At 45.1% G+C, this 14,577-nt stretch overlaps 1 protein-coding gene across 3 annotated transcripts; it reads right to left on the bottom strand.

The window, feature by feature from the left end:
* Positions 1–61: 61 nt before the first annotated feature.
* Positions 62–11,068, bottom strand: TMEM219 (transmembrane protein 219). Of its 3 annotated transcripts, none has more exons than XM_085017153.1 (6): positions 10,540–11,068; positions 9,805–10,003; positions 9,521–9,710; positions 3,750–3,967; positions 1,332–1,501; positions 62–157 (listed from the first exon to the last, which is right to left on the bottom strand). In XM_085017153.1, exons 2-5 carry the CDS (start codon positions 9,967–9,969, stop codon positions 1,364–1,366), a joined length of 711 nt encoding a protein of 236 aa, XP_084873279.1. In that variant the 5' UTR covers positions 9,970–10,003; positions 10,540–11,068; the 3' UTR covers positions 62–157; positions 1,332–1,363. The 3 variants fall into 3 exon arrangements, with proteins under 3 accessions (XP_084873279.1, XP_020943669.2, XP_084873278.1); XM_021088010.2 differs by having other exon boundaries at positions 11,017–11,068; XM_085017152.1 differs by lacking the exon at positions 10,540–11,068 and having other exon boundaries at positions 9,805–10,231.
* Between the last annotated feature and the right edge of the window lie 3,509 nt (positions 11,069–14,577).

Below are 14,577 nucleotides of genomic sequence, written 5' to 3'. Positions count from 1 at the left end.
CCCTCTACCCTAAAACTCCCACCTTAATCCAATTCCCAATGAACACCCTGGGAAACGCTGGGCAAAAAAAAAAGCCTTTTATTTCCTCCCACATTCCAGCTCTCCACTTTTTGTAACATCTCTTCCAACTCCGAACGAAGACCCAAGAAGTTCACACCTGAAGAGAACAAAATGAAAAAACAGGGCAGGTCAGAGGACCCGTGGAGGAAGCTCTGGGATGGCTGTAGAAATTGAGGAAGGAGCAGAGGAAGTGACAACTAGAGATAGGTACAGGCACTTATGCCAACTGAGATGGCCTCAGGACCCCAGGATCTGCCAGGAGTCAGAAACTCTTCCTTTCCAGTCTGCTCAGATCTAAGAAAGGCTGAGAGGGATCCGCCTTTCTCCATCCCAGGTAGGTGGTCGCGGAATTCCTGTGGCACAGTAAGTTAAGGATCCCACTTTGTCACTGCAGCGGTGTGGGCCACTGATGTGGCATGGGTTTGATACCTGGGCCTGGGAACTTCCACAGGCCACAGGCAGAGCCCCCCCCCCCCCAAAAAAAAGGAAAAGGAAAAAGAAAAAAACTAGGTAAGTCTTGAGGGTCTAAATCCTTTCGTCAGAGCCATTCCCTGGGCCTGTGCTGTTTCTTCTTCTCTCCCAGTTATTTCCTAAGGCACAGCAGCCAGCAAGCTGAGAACAGTTTAGGAGCTGGGTGTACAATATATGACTCATTTTCAAATTATATGAGACTCACCTGAAAGGGTGAGATTTTTTTACAGGATATATATATATATTTTAACCATAATGAGCTGACCCACTAACTAGTCCAATATGTCCCACACTCCCACTTTGGAAGATGTGTTCCCTCCAAAGACCCTGCTAGCAGAATCAACTTTATCTAAATGGAATGATGGCTAATGGAAAAAGAGAAGATGCATGTGAAGTCCTTGGGCACGTAGTATGTGCCCAGTAAATGGAATCATCAATCAATTCCTTTGAGCAGTTCAAAATGAATTTTACAAAATTTGCATCATAAAACAGGGTATCAGAATTTTAGGACAAATGCAAAACAAACATTAATTCATATCCAGAACATATCAAATTTGAACCCTCTTCATTCACCACTGATGCCAAAAAGCCTGGATGAGAACTACACCTATGGATGAATCTTAAAATCAGAATGTTTAACCAAAAGAAGTCAGTCACAAAAGAATATTATGAGTCCACCCATATAAGGCACAGAAATAAGTAAAGCCAAACCATATTGTTTAGGAATGGCTCTTTCTCAGTTAGAATTGCCACCCCCGCCCCATCCCCTGTTCCCACAGGACTGAGGCAAAGAACCTTACCTGAGAACGAGACAGGAACTAGGCCAGTGCCCTCAGAGCCGGGTTCTAGACCAGTGGGACTCCCGGCGCGGGGGGAAGCACAGAGCAGTGAGACAGCAGAGAGGGCCACAGAAGAGAAGCAGGAACGAGCCCAAAACCAGCAGCCTGGAGCCACACAGAGCCAGCTCCTCCTAGGGGTGAGGACAGAGAGGGGAGGAGGAATGATGGAGAGGCACTGTAGAGAAACTTCCCTTGGAAAGACATCTTAGATACCCTAGCCTAAGGGCTATAGAGAGAAGCCTCCATGGGGGAGAGGAGCAACTAAAAGGAAAATGTTATTTTTATACAGGCTAACATTTGTCTTTTTTTTTTTTTTTTTGTCTTTTTTGTTGTTGTTGTTGCTATTTCTTGGGCCGCTCCCGCGGCATATGGAGGTTCCCAGGCTAGGGGTCTAATCGGAGCTGTAGCCACCGGCCTACGCCAGAGCCACAGCAACGCGGGATCCGAGCTGCGTCTGCAACCTACACCACAGCTCACGGCAACGCCGGATCGTTAACCCACTGAACAAGGGCAGGGACCGAACCCACAACCTCATGGTTCCTAGTCGGATTCGTTAACCACTGTGCCACGATGGGAACTCCACATTTGTCTCAATGGTTTACAGACTGCTTTATTGCCCAAGCATCAAACTGAACATTCATAATGACATCAGGAGATAGGAACGTGCACTTTTTTTTTTTTTTTTGGTCTTTTGTCTTTTTAGGGCCACCCCTGCGGCATATGGAGGTCCTCAGGCTAGGGGGTAGAATCGCAGCTATAGCTGCTGGCCTACGCCACAGCCACGCCAGATCCAGGTCCAGCATGCGACCTACGCCACAGCCCGTGGCAATTCTGGATCCTTAACCCACTGAACAAGGCCAGGGATCGAACCTCTGCCCTCAGGGTTCCTAGTCAGGTTTGTTAACCACTAAGCCGCAATGGGAACTCCAGGAATGTTCACTATTGTCTGCATTTTAAGATGTTCAAGCAGAGCCGGGTCTGGAAACCAAGAACTCTGATTCCAAGCTCCCAGGTCATGCTCTTCAGCAGGATCTTCGCCGATGTAAGGGAAGGGTATGCAGCTCCCTCCTAACCGGTCTCTCTCCTCCACTTAGCCAGTCTGCTCCACCAGTGGCTCCAGCAGCTCCCATGGCCTGAAGCATCAAGTCTAGCATCTCAGCCAGGCATCACGGAGCCTCAAGACCTGCTCCCTGTATCTCTTTCGCCTCTTCCCCTAAGGCACCCCTAAGCCTTCATCATGGAATGCCCCTGAAGACCAAACACTTTTCACTCCCTAGGCCTGTGCTCAGGTCAGTCCCTTTGCCTAGAACAGATCTCCCCCCATCTCCTGAACCCCCTCTCCTGCATCCCTGCTCAAATCTTCCTCATTCAAGGATCATCCTGACAGGGAAGAATGAGCCTGGGACTCATCAGATGGCTGAAGGTGGCAATTCTGGCTCTGCCACTTAACCAGTTGCGTGGCCTGGGGCAATACACTCCCTCTAAGTCTGTTTCCTCATCTGTAAAATGGGATAATAACAGCTACCTCAAAAGGCTGTTTTAAGATCAAATGCGATAATGAACCTGAATGCACTTTGTACATTATAAACTACTGTAAACAATTCCCTTTCTTAAATACCACCTCCTTGGTGAGGCACTCTCCATAAATGTCCAAGTTAGAGCTAAGTGGTCCTTACTCTGCTTGAATAACACTTTGGTCAGGTTTCTATGAAAGCAATTAGCCCATTCTGCCTCTAATTACAGCTTCTGAATGCCTTTGAGGTTAAGATCATGTTTTATTGTATTTAAAGACAATAGTTAATACTAATAGCTGTCATTTAGCCAATCTCTTACTAACCAGGCATTAACCTAGGCACTGGACATTCATTCTCACTTACCCTTATTTGTTGGAATTAGGAGATAGTATCATGGTTTTACAGATGAGGAAGCTGAGGCTCAGAGAGGCTCATATGCTTGCTTAATGTCACGCAGCCTCTGCGGCAGGACTATAAAGCCTATGCTTTTACTACTAGGTAAAATTGCCTCCAGGCACCTTCAAGAGACAGTATTCATGGATTTCCCACTGTGGGGAAGTGGAAAGGAATCCAACTAATATCCATGAGGATGCAGGTTCAATCCCAGGCCTCAATCAGTGGGTTAAGGATCCAGTGTTTATGAGAGCTGTGGTGTAGGTTACACATGCGGCTCAGATCTCGAATTGCTGTGGCTATGGCGTAGGTTGGCAGCATCAGCTCCAATTCAACCCCTAACCTGGGAACTTCCATATGCCACAGGAGTGGCCCTTAGAAAAAGCAAAACAAAACAAAACAAAACAAAAAAACAAACCTCACATCATTCAGCATGGTAGTTTATGAAACTCCAATAATCGGAAGCTCTTACCGAGGTGAGCAACTTGGTGAGCACAAGACCTTCGTGGCTCCAGACACTGACACACCCCTCAGCCATAAGGCTCAGGGTGGTATTTCCTACTCCCTCCTCAGAGCAGGACATGGGTGGCTTGCTGGAAGGCAGGATTCCTGGAGCAGCACTGAAATATAGGCAGGTCCTTTCTGTGGTCACCCTGGCTGTAATGAGGACCAGATCGCTTCCAGAAGATCCTATGAGGGGCACAGGGAAGGAGATGGAAGAAAATGCAGGGTAGGATGGGGGCCATCCACCTTTAGACACATTCATTTCTGCAGGCTTCCTACTACCTCAGGTATTCTGGCATTGATTCTGTGTAATAAAGGGCCCTAATGCCATCATTTACATCACTGAGAAATGAAAATAACTGTGTATCAATATAAACAAAAATTAATTTATGTATTTCTTTTTCTTTTTTTTTTTGTCTTTTTGCTATTTCTTGGGCCACTTTCTCGGTATATGGAGGTTCCCAGGCTAGGGGTCGAATTGGAGCTGTAGCCACCGGCCTACACCAGAGCCACAGCAACTTGGGATCCGAGCCGCGCCTGCAACCTACACCTCAGCTCAGGGCAACGCTAGATCGTTAACCTACTGAGCAAGGGCAGGGACCGAACCTGCAACCTCATGGTTCCTAGTCTGATTCGTTAACCACTGCGCCATGACGGGAACTCCACAAAAATTAATTTAAATTAGCTCACAATCAATAAAACAATCATAGCAATACTCAGTAAGCTGCAACAAAACTTGGGTAGAAGAGTTCCCCTCATGGCTCAGTGAAAACAAATTTGACTAGTATCCACGAGAACGCAGGTTCAATCCCTGGCCTTGCTCAGTGGGTTAAGGATCCAGCGTTGCTGTGAGCTATGGTGTAAGTCACAGATGCAGCTTGGATCTGGCGTTGCTGTGGCTGTGGTGTAAGCCAGTGGCTGTAGCTCCAATTTGACCCCTAGCCTGGGAACTTCCATATGTCTTGGGTGCAAATAAAATAAAATAAAAGGTTCACATATGCCTAAAAAGCAAATAAAATCAAAGGTTCACATCTCATTTCAAATTAGTGGGAAAAGGATGGTCTACTAAGTCATTGGCCTTAGAACAATTCTATATGGGAAAAAAATGTTAGACTCATCTCGCACTATAAAATCCAGATGTATTAAAGAGCTATACAAATATACTAAAACAAAATAAAAACCTAAGAAGTATTAAGAGAAAATATAGAAAAACATTTTCTAATTTTTAAGTGGAAAAGAAAGGGCTTCCAAAAAAAGACACAAAACATAAAAGCCTAAGTAGAGGATTAGAGTAAATTTCATAAAAATTACAGCTTCTACACGATGAAAGATAAAAAAAAAAACAAACAGAATTGATGAAAATACCTATAATATATTTAATTAGCAAAAGAGTTTACTATCAAGTGTGTATAAAGATCCAGGAGTTTGCATCGTGGCTCAGCAGAAATGAACCTGACCAGTATCTGTGACAACAAAGGTTCAATCCCTGGCCTCAATCAGTGGGTTAAGGATCTGGTGCTGCCATGAGCTATGGTGTAGGTCACAGACATGGCTCTGGCGTTGCTGTGGCTGTGGTGTAAGCTGGCGGCTACAGCTGTGACTCGACCCCTAGCCTGGGAACCTCCATATGCCGTGGGTGTGGCCCTAAAAAGACAAAAAAAAAAAAATGTATAAAGATCTAAAAAAATTCAGACTATAAAGACAAATAGTTGAAAAATTAGTAGGGGTTCTCTTGTGGCACAGCAGGTTAAAGATCCTACATTGTCACTGCAGTGGCTTTGGCGGCTGCTGTGGTGCAGGTTCAATCCCTGGCCTGGGAACATTCACATGCCACAGCCATGGCCACAAAAAAAAAAAAAAAAAAAAAAAAAAAGACTTTAAAATGGCCAATTTACCTAAACGAAGATGCTCAGCCTCACTAGCTATCAGAAGAAAGTAAGTTAAAACAGTCTGGTAATTTCCTTAGACCACATAATTGGTAAAAATTTAAAAAACTGCTAAGAGTTGTCCGAGAGGTGGGCAAATGGGCACTCTCCACTGGTAATACCCTTCAGGAGACAATCTGGCTGTTTCTGTTGCAATTGTACCTAGAGACAGAGAAGAACTGAAAGGATGCCCACTAAACTGTGGACTCTGCAGTGGAGATAAGGAGGACTTTTACATTTGCTTTGTACACGTCTGTGTAGTCTGAATCCACAATGAGTTTTTGTATTTAAAAAAAGAGGTGTTCCCATCGTGGCGCAGTGGTTAACGAATCCGACTAGGAACCATGAGGTTGCGGGTTCGGTCCCTGCCCTTGCTCAGTGGGTTGAGGATCCAGCGTTGCCGTGAGCTGTGGTGTAGGTTGCAGACTCGGCTCGGATCCCGCGTTGCTGTGGCTCTGGCGTAGGCCGGTGTCAACAGCTCCGATTAGACCCCTAGCCTGGGAACCTCCATATGCCGCGGGAGCGGCCCAAGAAATAGCAACAACAACAACAACAAAAAGACAAAAGACAAAAAATAAATAAATAAATAAATAAATAAATAAAGAGGTCCAGGAGTCCCCATCGTGGCGGTTAATGAACTAGTATGCATGAGGACACAGGTTCGATCCCTGGCCTCACTCAGCGGGTTAAGGATCCAGCATTGCCGTGAGCTGTCATGCAGGTCACAGACGCAGCTCAGATCTGGTGTTGCTGCGGCTCTGGTGTAGGCTGGCAGCTGTAGCTCCAATTCAACCCCTAGCCTGGGAACCCCCATATGCCTCGGGTGCGGCCCTAAAAAGACAAAAAATAAAAAATAAAATTAAAAAATTAAAAAAGGTCCACACCCTTTGACTCAGTAATACCACTTATGGAAATTAATCCTAAGGAAAGGATTCAAAAGAAAAATGTAAAGTACACCAAATTATCGTGACTCCATACCAAAAACAGAAAACAATAGAAATGTTTAATAGCAAAAGCATTAACAAATGTTAGCCTAACCAATTAATGGATCAGCTTACATCCACTAAAGTAATGTTCTGGCCATTCAGTAATACAAAAAACACAACGTCAAAAAACAAAAAAACCCACAATGTCATAAAATGAAAAAAAAAAAAAGAGAGAGAGAGAAACATACAACAACAACAAAACAAACAGCCCAACTGAAAAATGCACAGAGGACCTAAACAGACATTTCTCCAAAGAAGACATTCAGATGGCCAGTGGGCACATGAAAAAATGCTCAACATCACTAATTATTAGAGAAATGCAAATCAAAACTACAATGAGGTACCACCTCACACCAGTCAGAATGGCCATCATTAATAAGTCCACAAGTAACAAATGCTGGAGAGGGTGTGGAGAAAAGGGAACCCTCCTGCAATGTTGGAAATGTAAACTGGTACAAATACTTTGGAAAACAATATGGAGGTTTCTCAGAAAACTCAATATGGAACCATCATATGACCCAGCAATCCCACTCCGGAGCATATACTCAGACAAAACTGTAATTCAAAAAGATACCTGCACCCATATGTTCATAGCAGTACTATTCACAATAGCCAAGACATGGAAACAACCTAAGTGTCCGCCAACAGAAGAATGGATTAAAAAGATGTGGTACATATATACAATAGAATACTACTCAGTGGTAAAAAAAAAGAACAACAAAATAATGCCATTTGCAGTAACGTAGATGCAACTAGAGATTCTCATACTAAGTGAAGTCATAAAGAGAATGACGGGAGTCCCCATCGTGGCTCAGGGGTTAACGAGTCCGACTAGGAACCATGAGGTTGCAGGTGTGATCCCTGGCCTCGCTCAGTGGGTTAAGGTTCCCATGTTGCTGTGGCCCTGGCACAGGCCAGTGGCTACAGCTCCAATTAGACCCCTAGCCTGGGACCCTCCATATGCCGCGGGTGTGGCCCTAGAAAAGGCAAAAAGACCCCCCCCCAAAAAAATTAACCCTATAAAGAGAAAGACAAAGACCACATGATATCACTTATATGTGGAATCTAAAATACGGCACAAATGAACCTATTTACAAAACAGAAAGAGACTTACAGACATAGAGAACAGACGTGTGGTTGCCAAGGCGGATGCGGGAGGGAGTGGGATGGACTGAAAGCCTGGGGTTAGTAGATGCAAACTATTACGTTGAGAATGGATAAGCAATGAAGTCCTACTGTACAGCACAGGGAACTAAATCTAGTCTCTTGGAATAGACCACGATGGAAGATAATACAAGAAAGGGAATATGTATGTATGTATGACTGGGTCACTTTGCTATACAGTAGAAATGGGCACAACATTGTAAATGAACTGTAATTTTTTAAAAAAAAGAATAAAAAAAAAGGTAAAAAGAGATGGAGTTCCTGTTGTGGCCCAACAGTAACAAACCCCACTAGTATACATGAGGACACAGGTTTGATCCCTGGCCTCGCTCAGTGGGTTAAAGATCCAGTGTTGCTGTGAGCCGTGGTGTAGGTCGCAGATGCGGCTTGGATCTGGCGTGGCTGTCTCTCTGGTGTAGGCCAGCAGCTACAGCTCTGATTCGACCCCTAGCCTGGGAACCTCCATATGCTGCGGGAAGTGGCCCTAGAGAAAGGAAAAAAAAAGAGAGAGAGAGAATTCCTCTTTCTTCTGTGTTCTCCAGATCGAATCTGTCACCAAATCCTGTGTATCCCACACTTCTAATGACTCTCTCAAATCAGTCCCCTTCTTTCACACCACTGTCTTACCATCTTTTTATTGCAACCACCTCCTAACTGGTCTTTGTGCATATGGACACATTCCTTCCAGGCAGTCAGCCAACACCGTGTGATCTTTTTAAAAGAACAACAATAACAAAATTTTACTATTTTCCTGATTAAATTCTTCGAGCCGAAGATATTGGATAAAGTACAACAACCTTGGCTTGGCACAAGACTCTCCATGGGATTCTGCTGCTTCTTCACTCACCTCCTGCCACTCATTTAACACTCCTTCCCCTGCGCCGGTCAAATGGAACCCCAGAAAGTTCCTATATGTGTCTTCATAATCCCCATCTTCATGCCTTCTGGCTGGAGGAGCACATTCCTAAGCCTCAGTTCAAGCCTTGTATCCTTGGAAAAGCCTGTCTTCACCATCCCGGCTTGACGCCCTTCTGAGTATTCTCATTGTACCTTTGTTCTACGGTACCCACTTAAAGGTATTTACTTTTTAAAAAATTTTATTTTATTATTATTTTTTGTCTTTTTTGCCTTTTCTGGGGCCGCTCCCATGGCATATGGAGGTTCCCCGGCTAGGGGTCGAATCAGAGCTGTAGCCGCCGACCTACACCAGAGCCACAGCCACGCGGGATCCGAGCCGCATCTGCGACCTACACCACAGCTCACTGCAAGGCCGGATCCTTAACCCACTGAGCAAGGCCAGGGATCAAACCCGCAACCTTGTGGTTCCTAGTCGGATTCATTAACCACTGCGCCACGACGGGAACTCCTTAAAGGTATCTACTTCTGTTCACATCTGTATCTTTTTCTTTCCTTTTTTTTTTTTTTTTTTTTTTTAAAGCTGCATCCGTGGCACATGGAAGTTTCCAGGCCAGGGATCAAATCTACACCACAGCTGTAACCAGAACCATAGTAGCGGCAATGCTGGGTCCTTAACCCACCGATCAAGGCCAGGGATTGAACCCATATCCTCACAGACGCTACGTCAGGGTCTTAACCCAATGAGCAACAGGAGCTCCAAACCTGAGTGTTCTGATGCCCAATCCCACAGTCCTCCTTGGTCTCACCTTTCAATCCCATCTGACTCCTGGGGACCTGGGCTTGGAATGTCTGGGTCTTGTTCCCGTCTGGATCATCTCCGAAATTCAAGGTGGTCAGTAAGCCCACGACGTGAGACTCATGCGACTTCCCTGTAACTGTCCCATTCACAGGGCACAAGGTCAACTGGCCAAACAATCTCAAGAAGGAGACCCAGTCCTGTATGCAAAAGGAAGGCAGGGGAGAGGGGAGAGGAGATTAGCAACAAAAGCTGTCCTACAAAGGAAGAATGAGCATGAGGGTAAGTACTCACCTGGGGGATGTCAGGGCTGCGCAGGCCAGTCCTGTGGGTGAGGAGGAAGCCACCAAGGCCCAGGCCAGAAAGGCCAAGAAGCAGCAGGATCAAAGTGGCACAGACCAGAGGTGGGTGGTGGGCCAGGCAGAGATGCAGGTTGTGCCCTGCCTGGCAGCTGCCCATGGGGAGCAGAGGGGTCTGGGCCTCCAGGGAGAGCCTGCTTGAGGACAGGAAGGAAGACCTGGTCAAGAGCCTGCCAGTAAGAAGGCACTTACCCATTTTATTCAAAGGGAAGCTAAAGCCCCAAGAAGACAAGGGACTTGCTCAAGGCTACCCAGCCAGTTAGTGGCAAAGCCAGGACAAGAATCCACGGCTCTGGACTCCAAGTGTTCGTTTCCATGCACCGCTCAATGAATGCTTGCTGCATTTCATTTCTCAAGTAATCAAGGCGGAAGCAGAGCAGAGTATGCTGTACTGGAAAAAGGAACTTGAAAAGGAGAATTCCCAAGGGGAGAAATTCAGGAAGCAGCCGTTCCAGGGGCCCAGGGTCTGGCTGAAGAACAGTTCCAACCAACAGCCCAGGGAAGGGAAGTGCCTGATGAAAACTCCACGTTGGAGCTAAACTGCTCAATTTGAATCCTTCTCTGCCACTCACTGGCTTTGTGAGCTTCAGAATCTGTGAAATGGGAATTCTAAGAACACCAAGTAGTGAGGACTAAACGGAACGGATAAAACAGTTTGCATAGTACTTGCCCTTGCAGGAACTGAACAAATGTCCATTTCCTTTCTATTTCTCTGGGTCATATTGATCTTCAAAATCAGGTGAGGCAAGGCAAAAATACTGTAGGGAAAACTGGGGCTTGAGGACTTTTTAATACGGGAGTGGTAGGGCCAAGGTCTGAAACCCGTCTCCTGCTTCCAAGTGGAGTGCTCTTTCCCAGGCGAGAAGCGACAGCCTGATGAAAAGGAACATCTGGAAGGAGAGCTAAACATATGGGATGGGGGGAAAGGAGGGCTCCAGGGAAATGCTCAACCGCGGCCCTTCCTCCCGTCCCGGCCCTTCTGGAAAGGGGGTAAAGGCAGGAAGGCGGAGGAAAGAGCCCGAGGGTCTGCGGCTGCTAGTGCCCCTAGGCCTCCCCTCCCCCGCAAAGCCCCTCCTGCAGAAGAAACTCAAAACCCGCATCCCTTCCCGGTCTAGCAGCGTCGGGTGCACCCGCCGCTCGCTCTCACCGCTCGCAGCCGGGCGGAGGCCGGCGCCCCCCACGACGTCACTCGTGGAGTCGCGAAGGGGCGGGGTCCGCGTTCCCACCCCCCCCCCACCCCCTCGGCGGGGATTCGCATGCGCAGTGCCCAGGAGGGCGGCCACCTTGTCTTTCCTAGTCAGGGTGGGGGCGTACCAAGAGGACATCCATTGCAGGGGCAAAGGGGAAGAAGTAACACCGCGGGAGTTGAATAAAAGGGAGAGAGGCCAGGAAGCTAATCCTGAAGACGTTGTAAAACTGTACACGCTCCATCCGGAGAGATAGTGGGGGGCATTTCAACGTGAATCTCGTCGCGAGCATTTTGCTTTTGCTTGTCTCCCACCCGCGCCAATAGCACAGCCCGGCCGCGCCCAGGTTCCGGGTGAAGACTTGGGGTCCGCCCGGGGTGGGGCGGGGCTCCACCGCAAAGATTCTGGCCTTCCGGGCGGCTTTGGGGTTTGGGCTCCGCTATTTTCTGCAGCTTAGTGGGATTTAACGTCTACACCTCATGCTTGGTCCCCGGCTTTTAGCGACTCCTTAGTACATAGGACCCTCGAGCTGCAGGGTTGCTCAATAGAGACCATCTCATTTCACTTATGCCCGCATTTTTCTAACACGAGGTCCAAATTAACCTGAAATAGCAGGGTATTTGGAGCCAAGAACTTTGGGTTCAAATCGTGACTCCATCCCTGCCCCTGTACAAGCCATAACCGTGCTTTTCTGGAGACTGAGTTTACTCCTTTGTTAAAGGGGATCATCCGACCTGTTTGGATGGGAAGATTAAGAGGTTAAAGGGGGAAAACGTGGACCTACTGAGCACACAACCAGTGCTGGACAAATGCTGTTTGAAACGGAACCTGAGTATTCAACTCTTCTGTGGCTTCCTTAAGACAGAGACCATGTCTTTTCTGTACCACCCTACCCAAAAGTTTATAGCTCAGAAACCGCTCATATATGGTCAAAAGATACTCAACAAGGGTGCCAAGACCATTTAGTGGGGAAAAGCTTGCCTTTCCAACAAATTGTGTTAAAAAGACGGGAAATCCACATGCAAATGGATGAACTTACTTTACAACCTATGCAAAAGTTAATTCAAAATGCATGGAAGAACTAAATGTAAGAGCTGAAACTATACAACTGTTAGAAGAAAACGTAGGGGAAACGCTTCATGATATTGGACTTGGCAACAATTTCTTGAATATGATATCAAAATCATACACAACAAAAGAAAAAATAGATACACTGCATCAAAGTTTAAAACTTCTGTGTACCACAGAACTCAATCAATAGAGTGAAAAGGCAACTCCTGGAATGGGAGGAAGTATTTGCAAATAATGAATTTGCTAAGGAGTTAATATCTAGAATATTTAAGGAACTACAGCTCAACAATAACAATGACAAAACCAACCTGATTAAAAAAATGGGCAGGAGTTCCCGTTGTGGCTCAGCGGAGAATGACTAGCAACCATGAGGACGCAGGTTTGATCCTGGCCTTGCCCAGTGGGTTAAGGATCCCTTAACTGAGCTGTGGTGTAGGTCACAGACTTGGCTTGGATCATGCATTGGTTGTTATGGCTGTGGCATGGGCCGGTGGCTATAGCTCCAATTGGACCCCTAGCCTGGGAGCTTCCATATGGCATGGCTGTGCCCTAAAAAGCAAAAAAAAAAAAAAAAAAAAATCACTTCATACCTATTAGGATGACCACTATCCAAAAAAAAAGGAAAATAATGAATGTTGACAAGGCTATGGAGATAGTGGAACTCTTGTGCATTGTGTGTGGGAATGTAAAATAGTATAGTTGCTATGGAAAACAGACCAGTGTATCTTTGAAAAAAATGTTAAATAGAATTGCTATATTATCAAACAATTCCACTTTTGGGTAGATATATATATATATATATATATATCTACCCAAAATTGAAAGTTGAGTCTCCAAGAGATATTTATATACCATGTTCATAGTAGCATTATTCAAAAGAAATAAAAGGTGGAAGTAAACCAAATGTCCATCAATAGATGATTAGATAAAATATGGTATAGACATAGAATGGAATATTATTTGGCCTTTAAAAAGGAAGGCTATATGACATGCTACATGGATGAACCTTGAGGATATTATGCTAGATGAAATAAGCCAGTCACAAAAAGACAAATATTGTATGATTCCACTTATATGAGGTACATAAAGTAGTCAAATTCATAAAGACAAAGTAGAATGGTGGTTGCCAGGGAGGAGGGGAGATGAAAATAGGGAGTTATCATTTAATGGGTTGAAAGTTTGAGTTTGGCAAGATGAAAAAGGTTCTAGAGGTGAATGGTGGTGATGGCTGCACATCAAGGTGAATGTACTTAACAGTACTGAACCATACACTTCAAAATGATTAAGATGGTAAGTTTTATGTGTATTTTCCCACAACTAAAATTAACGCTTAAAAAACTTGGGGATGGGCGTGGCAGAATTTATAGCACACTCTCCTAGGGCACAGTGGATGTTTTATAAATGCCATCAATTGACTAAGATGCAATTCCAAGTGCAGGAAGTATTTTCTCAAAGGATAAATAAGTGTGGCTGATAGAATTTTAGAATCTAGGAATTGTTCTGTAATAACCTCTTTGGAAAAAAAGAATAGGCATATGTTTATTTATGATTGATTCACTTTGCTATACACCAGAAACTAAAAGAGCACTGTAAATCAACTATACTCCAATAAAAAAAATTTAAAGATTAAAAAAAAAAGAATCTAGGAATTGGAAGGAATTTGATAACCGATTAAGTTCAGCAATACCACCACCCTCCTTTATTTTCCAGATGCTAAACTGATATCTGGAGAAATTAAGGGCCTTGCCCCAAGTTTCCCAGTTAGTTAAACCTCAGCCAGACCTAGAGCCCAAGAGTCCCAACACTGAATCCAGTCCTTTCCCACTAAATCCTCCCTTATCAGTCTTGCCGAAAAATCTCTCCTGAAAACCTACAAAGGTCTCTGCCCATTTACTCTCAGTCACATCCAGACACATTCTAGTCTGGCCAACGAGGTGAACTTTCCTAGTCTTGATCTAGTCTCCCTACCTGAACCTCAGCTCCTGGAGTACTGTGTTCTCACAAGCCCCAGGTCTTGTCATAGTTTCAGCACATAATATTCATTCAGGAAATATTTGTTGATTAATTTCCCCAAAGCAGCTTCATACAGGCCAGTTTCTCTGAGAACTCACCCATTTTCAGTCTCCTTTTATGGCTGGAAGCATATCTGTGCATGTTTGAATGTTTATGAAATTTACGTTAAAATGTAAAAGAAAGTTTATGTGGTCACTGATTTTTTTTTTATGTCTGCTATGGTCCATGTACAAAATTAATATCCATATATAAAGAAGATGTGGTACATATATGTAATGGAATATTACTCAGCCATAAAAAAGAATGAAATATCAGTTCCCATTGTGGCGCAGCAGAAACAAGTCCAACTAGGAACCATGAGGTTATGGGTTCAATCCCTGGCCTCTCTCGGTGGGTCAAGGATCCAGCGTTGCCGTGAGTGAGCTATAGTATAGGTT

Source organism: Sus scrofa, chromosome 3 (genome assembly GCF_054392235.1).
Source record: "Sus scrofa isolate SSC_HxYL_T2T_F1_AM1 chromosome 3, Sscrofa_HxYL_maternal_Yorkshire_Landrace_v2.0, whole genome shotgun sequence".
Classification (NCBI taxonomy): domain Eukaryota; kingdom Metazoa; phylum Chordata; class Mammalia; order Artiodactyla; family Suidae; genus Sus; species Sus scrofa.
This window is presented reverse-complemented; position numbering and strand designations above follow the sequence as displayed.